We start from the raw sequence: 12,971 nt of genomic DNA on the forward strand, positions 1-12,971 counted from the left end.
CCATAGTTGTAAGATTGTCGATAAAGTTAATTAAGTTGATAAAGAATTAATTTTATATCTCATAAAAAATGTTAATTTTCATTGACCATGTAAAAATCTATTTAATGAGTAATTAATAAATGATTTTATATATTATCTTTGAGCCTTATTTTTAGATGAAACTTGTTAATTATTTATCATTACATCTATTTTGTTATACAAATTATTTAAAAAATTTAATTTGATAATTATTTTATCAATAGTTTATTTTCTCAAAAAGTCATTAATATTTATAAAGCACTTTTAGCTTTAGTTCATTTTCCGAAATTGTTTTTCATTTTTATTGACAAATTTGTTGTATTAATTTGTATTTTTTTTTTAATATAAATTGCATTTTCAAGTTATTATTAAGAATAAAAACCCACGGAGTGAAATGAAATGAAACCGCTTATATTTTGGTGAAAAAGCATCGTTACGCTTTCACTGCATTTCATGCTCTCACTCTCTTCCTTCTCTTACCCATGGAAATGGATTAGAATCTTTTGCATTCTCCTCATTATCATATCTTATGGTTCTCTCTCTCACACTCTCTCTCCTTTTTCAGATTCACTGCTTTTTTTTATTTGATATATTTTCAGTATTGATTATCATAGAACGTGTTGTTATTCTGTTCGTTCCATTTTAATTGGATTTGTGTAGGTTTTTCAATTTCATGACGATGATCGTGGAAAACAACGTAGCATGCATATTTTGTGTTTCTTCTTTTTTTTTTTTTTTTTTCAGAAGCTGAGGTTTTGTATTAATTTATTTATTCCTCTTTTAAGTCTACTTGAATGGTGATAATAGTTAGTTTAATGGAGTTTAGAGTTTAACTTTGAGTTCTGATTCTGTTTGTATTGAGTTTATTGTTCATTTCGGTATTGTATTGTGATTGATGAATTTGACTCCTCTAAAGTTAGTAAAATATAAAGTGAGAAAATCAAATGGTTTTCTTCCAAAACGCGTGATTTGTTATGAAGTTAGTAATATGAAGAGCGTGCGAGAAAATCAAGGGGTTTATTTCAAAACGCGTGATTTGTTATGAAGTTAGTAATATATAAAGTGAGTAAAGCAAGAAAATCAAAGGGTTTTATTCCAAAACGCGTGAATTGTTATGATATACTTGCAATTTCCGCCCTTGATTTATTGATAGATGGTTAATATATTGAAGCCATTTGAGTAAATGATGAGCCACTCAATCACAAGTGGAAGAATGTTTGGATGGTTAAGAAAAGTGATTTGAATTAACAACTGTTAATGGTGCATCTAGATGCAATTTCATGTAGCAGTTAAGTTTAAGTTTTTTATATATCTTATTTTTGATGACAAAAACAAGGTGTTGTTTGGAATATGTTTCAATTTTATGCAGCAAGATGTTGATGTGACTAGCTCTTGTTAGTTTTCTGAAGTTTCTGTGTGTGCATTTTTAGGTACATTGGCAGACTTATAAGTATTTCTCAATTTCCACAAGATGGATAGGGATCTATTGATATTGATAATAGGAATATGCATAGGCTTCGTAATTGGAGCTGGTTTGGGATTTTTAATTTTAGTCCTCTTCATGTGTGGAAGGAAGTTTGTAGAGGGGGAAAAGAGCAGTCCTCGGAGGACCCAGGCCGTTATTGGTCATGTCAAAAGGGTTGATTCCAGCATATCATTATCAGACTCCAATGCAGCTTTGGAGTCACCAAGAACATCGGAATGGAGTAACGCAAATTTTTGGTTAGAAGGACTAAGGAGGAAGAATTCAGTCTCAGCATGTGGAATTCCTAAGTATTCTTACAAGTATGTTAATTTCCATTGCATTTTTGTTTCTTGCTTCTCTTGACTGACCGATAATTTTAGCTACTAGAATCTCTTAGCTTTCTTGTTGAGAATGTTAAATTTATTGCACTTTTGTGTTATGTCAATTTATATTTCTCCGTTTGTGTAACCTTGTCACTCCTTTTCCAGAGATGTAGAAAAGGCTACTTCTAATTTTACAACGATCATTGGCCATGGAGCATTTGGTTCTGTTTACAAAGCACAAATGCCTACAGGTGAGACGGTTGCAGTTAAAGTTCTTGGTGCTAATTCAAGACAAGGAGAACAAGAATTTTTAACTGAGGTAATACTTGGTGATATGCTTATGTTAAATATTCACATGTCTTCATCTAATTGTTCATGTAGTTTTCTTTGAAAGTTTGCAATTATTGAGTGAAGAAACATCTTCTGAATAGCAGTATTGATTAGCTTTTAAAAGGATCCTCTGCCGTGTGAATGTTATCGATTTTTATTGTTTGGCTTAAAAAATCCAGGGAAAACAAAATGCTAAATTAAAAACCATTATCTTTTTTAACTACTTTCATAGCTTTACAATTGTTATTAGTATTACATTATTAAAAACTCATCAGTGCAATGCTATGTCTTGTTTTAGTTCTTGTACTGTACTTTTCTTGTAACATAATGGTATGAATGGATTGTTACTCTATTTCTAACTCGCTTTAATTTCCAACAAGATTCCCTCATGCTGTTCTCTACAACTCTTTAATAAAGGGGTTTAAAGATAGTCCGATGACATTCGAAAACTCTCAAGCTTTGCTCTCCTGCTAGCAGGTTCTATTACTTGGAAGATTACATCACAAAAACCTTGTGGCTTTGGTGGGATATGCTGCGGAAAGAGGACGACATATGCTCCTTTACATTTACATGAGCAATGGCAGTCTTGCTTCTCATTTATATGGTTAGAAAGAGAATTATTCTCGTCATTTTATATTTTTAGGGAAATATTTGTTAGGATATTTCTCAATGGAATAGATGTTCTCAGTTTTCTTTGTTCCATAGAAAATAGTTTCATGTGAATATTTGTCTGAAATTGTATTGTCTTGTATGGATGATATACCAGTGAACATGCATAAAATAATTTGAAAATGAGTATTTTTTACTTTTGTCTTTGGGAAAATAAAACATTTGATTATCCTCTGGTTGGAGTTTATACTTACCTTAGGTTGTGTTGATGATCCAGGAAAAGATTATGAGCCATTAAGCTGGGATTTGAGACTTAGCATAGCACTAGATGTTGCAAGGGTGCTGGAATATCTACATTATGGGGTATATATTATACTCAAAACTTGTTTGTTATTTAGTAAACTTACACATTGAGAACAGAGAACATGTTTACTTTTGTTTTTTATTTCTTTTTCTTAATAATTAACTCACTGCAGGCTGATCCACCTATTGTGCACCGTGACATCAAGTCTTCCAACATTCTATTGGATGAGTTCATGAAAGCCAAGGTAACCAACCTTTCCATTTCCATTCAGTTTACACAAAGATGAATAGTAGGAGTATCAATGATATTCTATGTAACACCGACACCTCTAAAAAAAAGGTGTGTCCGTGTCTGTGTCGGTATCGGACACTTGGTCCGACACTTGTGATTACGTATAACTTATTCATTTTTTCAAATTATTACTGATGTCTCCGTGTCAGTGTCGGGGTCAAATTCGGGGTGTCTTTACTTCATAGATGATACTTGAAAACATTCATCGAAGCTTAATATTCTTTTTAACATCTATATATTATTGGGCAGGTCACTGACTTTGGGCTTTCCAGACCAGAGATGATTAAGCCGCGTGCGTCCAATATCAGAGGAACTTTTGGATATCTTGATCCTGAGTATATATCTACAAGTACCTTCACTAAGAAAAGCGATGTATATAGTTTTGGTGTGCTACTTTTCGAGCTTATTACTGGAAGAAATCCACAGCAGGGGCTAATGGAATATGTAAAACTAGTAAGAACAGCATCTCCCTGTTGGCTTCTATACATGCGGCCATGCTGCTGCGCATAAGTATATTTTGGCGCATTTGAAAATATATTGTAGGAGAGAGTATTAGAATAACCATTCACTAACAGTACGGAGTAGTTTTATACAGATGTCTAATCATATGCCACACTCATAGATACACTTGTCATGGTGAAATATGATGTAGTAAGATGGTAAAGTTCAGTCGGAAATATGAGTAACGTATTATTACATTATCAACATATAGTTATATAATTCATTGATCATTAGTATACATATAACTTTTATATTATATATGTATGGGATTCACAAAATATTTCTTTCTGGATATGATTAGGCTGCCATGGAAAGTGAGGGCAAGATTGGATGGGAAGAAATTGTGGATCCGCAACTGAATGGAAACTATGATGTAAACAAGCTTAATGATATGGCTTCACTTGCATTCAAATGTGTCAGTGGAGTTTCCAAAACTAGACCTTCAATGAGGACCGCTGTTCAAGCATTATCTAAGCTTTATAAGAAGCCTAAAAGAAATCATAGCCAGACATCTTCTACCGCATTAAGCGAAGTGTCTGTCGAAGTGGAACAGCCAGGAACTCGAGACTTTTCATCTATTGAGGGTTCAGGGGAGTTGCGCAGATTGCACAGCCGATAATCATAGGAGTTTGTCGGTGTTCTTGAATGTTTAAATCATCTATCTTCTTTTAATTTCGTTTAATTGGCTAAAAGTTTATCTTCAAGAGTTATAAAGTCAATTGTACAATCGATTTGCACCGTCGGTGCATTGAAATTAATCTCTTGTTAAACCATTGGGAATGTGAAGCCCCCTAACATTGTTAGACTGAAGAATATTGTGCTCCTCATGAGAAGTTTTTTTTATTATTGATGGCTATTCCACTGATAACAAGAGTTGAATAGTAATAATAATGACAGATAATAATAATAATATTAGAGGGGTTTAATTAGGTGGTAATACACTAGGGGATTCACAGAGATGAACCTGCCATTCCCTCCATTATTCTTATTCACTTGATATTTCACTCTAAACTCAACAAACACATAACATACTTAGAGTTTGTTAGAGAATTGAAAGCATCAGAACTTTACTTCTTCAAGACCCCCTTAGTCTTCAAATACTCTATAGTCTGGTCATAAGTTTCACCGATACCGTACTTGAAACCGAACCCTTCTTTGATAAGCTTTTCAGAAGAGATTATCAGCTTTGCCTTGCTAGGGCAATCCTCGAATCTGCAATTCAAAAACATACTTTGATAGTTTTTTCTCTGTTGAAAACACTTGGACTTTATAGTTAAAAATTTTGCACAAAATGTACGACGAGAAGCTGTTTCTTACTTAGTTGGAACTTTATACTGAGGGTAACGTTTGCTAAGAAACTTTGCAAGCTCGGGAACACAGGTATTCTGAGCACAGCAAATGTATCTACCAGAAGCTGATTCTTTCTCTGCCACAAATATATGAGCTCGGCAAATATCCTCGACATGAGTAATGGATATCGAACCTGACAGAAACTGCATTCCTTTCAAAGCATTTACGAGGAAATCATTGCCTGCAAGATATGAAATTGAGATTGAAACATTATAATCATTATTTGTATAGTCCTTAAACCATTGAATTTGACTGCTTTGAACCTGTTATAAGTGACATTGCCAAGCCAACACTAGATGGCACATCTTGAGTGAGATAAGGACCCATTGTTAAAGTAGGTATCACAGTGATTAAATCAATGTCATTTTTTTCAGCAAACTCCCATGCAGCCTTTTCAGCTAGCACTTTGGACGCAGGATAACCCTGAAAAACGCGGTGAATAACATTCAAAACCGCGGTTAGTTGAGTTCAACAAATGATTAACAGATTGCGACATCTTATCACACCTCTTAAGTTTTAACCATTACTATGTTTTTAACTGCATTAACCATTTAAATTGTAGTCAAAATTTTCAAGTCGTATCAAAATAATCTATTCTTTTGAACAAGGTGGTTGGATTCTTACCCAAGTAGGTGGCTTTGCCGCATTCAGAAACTCAACATCAGACCAGTTAGTTTCATCCATGACATGATCTTCTCCTTTGAGTTCATTTATCGTCACAGCAGCAGCCGAAGATGTTAAGATAACTCTTTTCACTTCTTTTGCTTTCGCACAAGCTTTCAACACATTCAACACACCTTTGATCGCTGGCTTTATCATGTCATTCTAAACACATAGTAGTCGATAACACAAGAATTTTATCATCATTAATCTATTCTAAAAAACATCACTTTTTTGTCGTAAATTTACAATGCAGTTTCAAAACTTACCTCAGGATCTTGAGACGCAAAGTTCACAGGTGTAGCAAGTTGAAAAACAAGTTCACATCCTGCTATAGGAGCATCAAAATCTCCATCAACAGTTAATTCAGCCTTAAACAGATTCAGTTCCCCTAAACTCTTCAGTGCCACTAGGTGTGATATTTTCTTAGGATTATCTAGATCTCTAACAGTAGTATTAACAGCATAACCTTTTTCAAGCAACTGTTTGATGAGAATAGATGCCACAAAACCTGTGCCACCAATCACACATGCTTTCTTCTTTCCTACTTCTTTGATACTAGCCATAATGTTAATTTGCACACACAATCTTTTACTATGAAACTTATGAATACTGGTGCAGTTTTTATGTTGAGAAAAGAGAGTTATTTAAGTAGTTAAATAACACTAAATTTTTCAGTTAGTTGAAGAAAAGAAACTGTTTTATTTTTGGGTTTAAGGTGAGCACGTGATGGAGTTTGTTCACCAGTAACTCAATATCAACAAGTCTTTGACATGTTTGAGAATCACTTGCCATTTTTTACATTTATACCAATTTTGTCTTTCATAGATATTAATTGCCATTGAATGAAAAATCACCCCTATTAACTATCTAATAAATTCCAACCACTAGACTATATATATATATATATATATATATATATATATATATATATATATATATATATATATATATATATATATATATATATATTATAGTTAATTTTAAATTAATATTTTGAACACAATTTACATCAAATTTTAACAATAATTTAGATGCCATGATTAGTTACATTTAATATGTAATAAAGAATACAAAAATGTATTTGTTTTAAGATATGAAATAATATTTTGAGAAATAAGAGTTTTAGAATTTATATGCATTATGGATTCAGATATATTATTATCCTTTAATAGAAATTTGTGGTAGAGTAAGAATTATACTAATATCCGTTAAGAATTATTATATGATTTATATCAATAATAAATATTTGTTTGATATTTATTTATTCATGAGGTAAGTATGGTACATATAATAAAAATTTAGTTAACATCAATATTCTAATAGGGAGGTAAAAATTTAAAAAAAAATATTAAATTATACACTGTTAAAAAAAAATAAACATGTTTGTGTGTTAGTTGGAATTTATTTTTAATCTCATATAATTTAGATTAGATATCTTGGCTGAGTTACTTTATTATATAAGAGAACTACTTGTTTTATTTCAAAACACACAAAAGAAATTTTATTGAGTTTTTTCTTTCTCATTCTCATAACTCTTCATCTTTTGAATTGTCGAAGCATCAATTTCTCCTCATTTTTTTCTACTCGTTAAAATTTTCGAGTATTTTCTTGAATTCTTTTTAGATAATTATTTTAATTTCTCCTCATTTGAGTTGAGAAATTTTCAATTATTCAATTTTGGATTCTCTTTAGAGAATTATTTAAAATTTTCTTTGTTTGAGAAATCATGACTTTATTTGAGAAATCATTTTTGAGAAAGTATTTGACCATTATTGAATTTTGTTTGGAGAATTATTTGAATTTCTCCTCATTTGAAAAATTATTACCACTGACTTTTATATTAGATATTACGAGTGATAGTTATATCATATTCGAATGGTCTTTGTATCATTGGAAGATGTATTTTTAGACCAATTATCTATCGTGTATGTAATAATCGTACAGTATATAACTGATTTTTTTTATCCTGGAGGCGTCGTGGTTGAGTGACTGTTTTGCACAACTTTGAGTAATGACACAAAACATCTTAAAGAGAGCGAGCTAGTCTGCGACTCGGCCCGGTAAATTCTTCAGTAGTAATTTTTTAAAATTGTAAAACAACAATTTTAAGACGTTTCAAACTGCCATGACTATCGAAGAAATTATTGGTATTTTTTTCGTTGTCTCTGACAAACTGTTCAAGTTTGACAAAAGTCATTTCAAACGATGACAATAAAAATTGTGAGTTTTCTTAACCTTAAGGTTGTCAATGTTTGATTGATGACATTCTTGTTGCTTCTACTAGATCAACCGAACAAACTAACTTCAAGAATTCTATGAATTTAGTTGAAATTGTTAATTCTATTGAAATTGAATCTACTACACAGATTAAAGCGAATAATTTATAGCTCAGGAAAAAAATCTCTCTATGAAAAAAGAATGATTATCACATTTTGAATGGAGTCGCAGATGATATATATGATGATTAGAGTAATTGCGATACTATAAAACATGTTTGGGAGACTTTGAAAAAGAAGTATGACACGAAGAAGCTGAAGCAAAGAAGTATATTGTTAGCCGATACCTCAAGTATCAAATGGTATAGATGAAAAGTCTGTGGAGACTCAATGTCACGAACTTCAAAAGATTGCTTATGAGATCATCACCGAAGGTATGTCTTTAGATGAATAATTACAAATGACTTTTATTATTGACAAACTGCCCCTAGTTTGAAATTTTTAAAACTTTTTTTGCCATAAAACAAAAGAAGTTTTAATTGAGAGTCTGATTATTCACATTTGAATTGAAGAAGAATCTCACAGATTAAAAAGAAAAAGTTTTGGTTGTTTCAAACAACATAAAGAAATTTGGTCTAATTCTGAAGGCATTTGGCAAATGATTAAAGAATCAGAACTACAATGTTATGAGCCAAATTAAGAATGAGAACCCTTCAACAGCCCCAATTACTCCAATTGATAGGAAACAACGTAACACCACTTTTTCTACCCCAAAATACTTAACATATAATCAGAGTAAATAAGCACGCATATAAACGAAAGGGCGTCACATCGACGTTTTCAAAAACTAAAAGCTTTCAAAAACCAACATCATTCATCATCAATATACAATACACATGGTCATTTAAAATAACACATTTCACTTATCATGAATATTCAAGAATATGCGTTCGCAGCGGAAAATAATGAATACTCATGTATTTCATAAAATGATCCATGTCCCATACCATGATCATCTCTCAATAATCTCCTCAAGATAACTAAAACCATATCTAGAATATTTGGCACTATGGCCTCTCAAACCGCAATTTTCAAATAAACATATTCACAAGTAATAACATAATATGTATCCAAATCAGATATGAGTTCAATACTACCAATCTACCCCGTGTTACATGACCAGAGCATTGACTCACTACTTAGTCTCTAAAACAAAGCACCGGAACTCTCCAACTAATCTCGAGTGAGTTACCGTCCACTTACTTCCGCAATACTACTCTGGAGTATCTGCACGATGCCATGTAAAGCAACATTCAAACAGAAGGGTGAGAATTCAAATCATTATGAAGAAGTATAATAAAGCACAATGGTTAAATCAACAATGAACGGAATTCATCACACCTTGTATAACCATGTCAATAATATTAACCAACATTCATTTCACATGTTTCAAGCACACATAAAAACTCAGGGAGTATAATATCACAATCCAATACGATATTCCCAATTATACACATAACTACAATTATCACATAATCACATATTTTGCCAAATTATGTATCCAAACATCACCAAATTCAATTACTATATCTCATACACACCTCACAATCACATCAATGCAAACATCCAATTATCACATAACTCTAATGTGACTCAATGCAAGACATGTGACTCTATGCATGTGGTACCGCAATGTGAACCCAACGTTTCACCGCTTTCCGATTAAATATCTAGAATCCAAGCCACGCTTCCGATCCGGACAAGATCAAAGCCACTACGTCTATTTCCAATTAAGGATCAACGTCTGCTACGCCTATTTCCATTCAAGGATCAACGTCTATTACCATGTGAACCCACAGTTTCACCGCTTCCACCATGAAGCCGACCATGCTGTCATACCCTAAATTTTGCCCCACCTAGTTCATATGCATCAATTCATGAGCAATCATTCATCTAAATTCACTCATTTGTGTCCATTCATTTGCATTCATGATTAACTAGCATTACATTTTGCATCATGGTCATTTCATCTGGTCATAAGATCTCATCTTCATGCATAGTTTAAAATTCAATAATTAAGGATTAAATATCTTTGTTTGTGTTTAGTTTGATAAGCTCAGTTCATTATATTCGACCACAGGGTGATTAATTTGGATGATTCCTGACCTTTCTGGATGCCACTTGTGGTTGACTAAAGTCTTGATTTTCTAATCACAATTACTCGTAAAATTGTGATTAACTCATACAAACATCTATCATATACTATGTCATTCATGCATTTGTTCTTCCAAGCATTTTGTTTTATCATACATCTATAATTTACACTTGTTGCATTATATTTAGTGTTTGAATATATAGAGGTTATGACTTGGATTACATTAAGGTTTGGTTTTACTATTTGAATTTATATCTTGGCATTCCAAAAAAAAATTAGGTTCTAATGGTCTTGTTCTTAGGTTATAGCAAGAGGTTTCATATGTTCAGTAGTACTAATAATAATAATTAAAACTTGTTTTAAAAAAAGGGTACTCATGGTCAAGATAATTTATTTTGATTCTATTAATTGGATTTATTTTGATTCTATTAATTGGATTTAAGTAAAATATTTGATCACATTTTATAAATAAATATTATTGCTCTATCTTAAAATTCAAAAAAATAGTTACATTTAAGTTCACTTTGTCTTCTACATCACAAATATTGAAAAAATTCAAAAAAATTTAAAATTAGTTTTTACATTATAATTTGTCTTCTACATCACAAATATAAAAAAAAAATCAGAAAATATAAAAATAAGTTTTAACATTATATTTTGTCTTCTACATCACAAACATAGAAAAAAAATGCAGAAAATATAAAAATAAATTTTTACATTATAATAAGGTACAATTCTTTTTACAGTAACAAATTAATTAAAAAAGAAAATATGTTCAAGTGAGGGACCCCTTAAAACTTGATTTGGTTGGTAGTCTTTTTTGTTTGTCTTGTCAATATAGGAGCAGCAACATCTGATTTCTAAGCCGGAAGCAGGAGGCTTGTCAAGCCTCTTATACAAACAGGTATCACAGTTAGCATAATTTTAGAAAAAGTCCAAAATGATTTCAAATAAAATAGAAAGGGTAACTCACAGGTTCTCAATAATAAGACATATTGTTTCACCAAAATGAAGGTTAATTTCTGACTTAAAAAAAAAAGTGTCTCAGAAGGTTGTTCTTATTTATCTTTTGAATCAAACACAAACCCTATTGTACTCAATATAAAAAACAACAAGCAGAAGTATGAGAGGGGGGATTTTTTCTTTTGAAAAAAAATAGCTACCTTTTTTCTCTAACACATCAGTACCAAGAAGTTCCAAGGGGATCCGAAAAATCATTATAAAAAAACAGCAGTATCATACAATCGAAAAAAAAAGGGAAATCAGTACCTAAGTAGCTTCAAAGATATTGCTAAAAAAAAGGGATCCCACACATCTAAACAACATCGGTTTATCATCATAGAAGAGAAAAAATAGAGATATTGTACCCGAAATCTGATCCTTTGAGCTGGGTTGGCCGTCGTTGAGGCTTTAGCCGGCTGTTCCGATGGAGGGTGATGGTAAGACCGTTTTTCTTAAACGGTCATGGCGGACGAAGGTTCTTCGTCGGAGGTAACGTTGCAAGCAGTTCAACCACGACGGACGAAGGTTCTTCGACGGAGGATACATCGCAAGTTGTTCGTCCGCGGAGACGGAAGGAAAGGTTTGGATCGTCTAGTGTGAACGGTCACGACAAGGGGTTGTTTCTTCATCGACGAAGTGGAAAGAGTGATTTGGGACGGTGGTTGTCTTTGTTCTCGTTCACATAAGAGAGATGAGGTAAACGGCCATAAAATTAGGGTTTTTTTAGCTTTTAACATAAAGCCGAGCCGGGTCGGGAAGGATTTGACCCGCTCCGAGCCCATTCATCCGCTGCCCATTCTTTTCTATTTTTAAAAAAAAAACTCCATTTAAAAGTGTGTTTTATATCGTTGGTTTAAGAGTGTTTCCAATCAATCGCTCATGGCTGGGTGGATAGGGAGATAGTTCATCTTCTCTTAAGTCCTAGGTTCGATACCCAGGTGCGTTATGATGGTTCTTCCACATTTTTGATTTCCTCATATTTTATTTAATTCTCGCATTTAATTATATTGTCTTACCACTTAACTAACGTGCTTCTATTTATCTATTTTTTATTGTTATTCTTTAACTTAGGTGATTATTCTGTCTTGGAAATTTATATGAATTATTATACTTGTGCTTATTACTTTGTTTGTGTAATTTATTTTTCTTTTGTGTATGGGGTATGTTCCAATCATGACAAATCATTTCAAGATCATTTCACAAATCACTCTAATATTCAAATCGTTTTCTAAATAAAACGTGAAGAAAAAGATTACCTGGATGGAATGTCCAGTCGTAATCCCGAATATTAGGCTCAAGCTGTAAGAGCTTGCAAGCCATAAATATTCGTCTTCTCTCCAAAATAGTTATGAATATCTAAACCATTTTCTTAATAAAGTTGGAAGAAAAAGATTACCTGGATGGAATGTCCAGTCGTAATCCCGAATATTAGGCTCAAGCTGTAAGAGCTTACAAGCCGTTAATATTCGTCTTCTCTTTAACACTCTAATATTCAAATCATTTTCTGAATAAAACGTGAAGAAAAAGGTTACCTGGATGGAATGTCCAGTCGTAATCCCGAATATTAGGCTCAAGCTGTAAGAGCTTGCAAGTCATAAATACTCGTCTTCTCTCCAAAACATTCATAAATATTCGAATCATTTTCTTAGCAATATTGGAAAGAAACAGACTGCCTGGGTGGAATGTCCAAATGTAGTCCCGGGTATTAGACCCAAGCTGTAAGAGCTTGTAGGTCACAAGTACT

At 32.4% G+C, this 12,971-nt stretch overlaps 2 protein-coding genes across 3 annotated transcripts; one reads left to right on the forward strand and one right to left on the reverse strand.

The window, feature by feature from the left end:
• Positions 1–401: 401 nt before the first annotated feature.
• Positions 402–4,712, forward strand: LOC127100663 (calcium/calmodulin-regulated receptor-like kinase 1). Of its 2 annotated transcripts, none has more exons than XM_051037913.1 (8): positions 402–550; positions 1,449–1,803; positions 1,972–2,125; positions 2,614–2,740; positions 3,023–3,108; positions 3,222–3,293; positions 3,590–3,793; positions 4,143–4,712. In XM_051037913.1, the coding sequence occupies exons 2-8, from the start codon at positions 1,490–1,492 to the stop codon at positions 4,458–4,460; spliced, it is 1,275 nt and encodes a 424-aa protein (XP_050893870.1). In that variant the 5' UTR covers positions 402–550; positions 1,449–1,489; the 3' UTR covers positions 4,461–4,712. The 2 variants fall into 2 exon arrangements, with proteins under 2 accessions (XP_050893870.1, XP_050893869.1); XM_051037912.1 differs by lacking the exon at positions 402–550 and adding an exon at positions 777–1,306.
• A 20-nt stretch (positions 4,713–4,732) lies between these two features.
• LOC127100664 (anthocyanidin reductase ((2S)-flavan-3-ol-forming)) lies at positions 4,733–6,584 on the reverse strand. Its single transcript, XM_051037914.1, has 5 exons — positions 6,121–6,584; positions 5,816–6,016; positions 5,455–5,614; positions 5,159–5,372; positions 4,733–5,053 (listed from the first exon to the last, which is right to left on the reverse strand). Exons 1-5 carry the CDS (start codon positions 6,415–6,417, stop codon positions 4,909–4,911), a joined length of 1,017 nt encoding a protein of 338 aa, XP_050893871.1. The 5' UTR covers positions 6,418–6,584; the 3' UTR covers positions 4,733–4,908.
• Positions 6,585–12,971: the final 6,387 nt, after the last annotated feature.

This window comes from Lathyrus oleraceus, chromosome 7, assembly GCF_024323335.1.
Source record: "Lathyrus oleraceus cultivar Zhongwan6 chromosome 7, CAAS_Psat_ZW6_1.0, whole genome shotgun sequence".
NCBI lineage: Eukaryota > Viridiplantae > Streptophyta > Magnoliopsida > Fabales > Fabaceae > Lathyrus > Lathyrus oleraceus.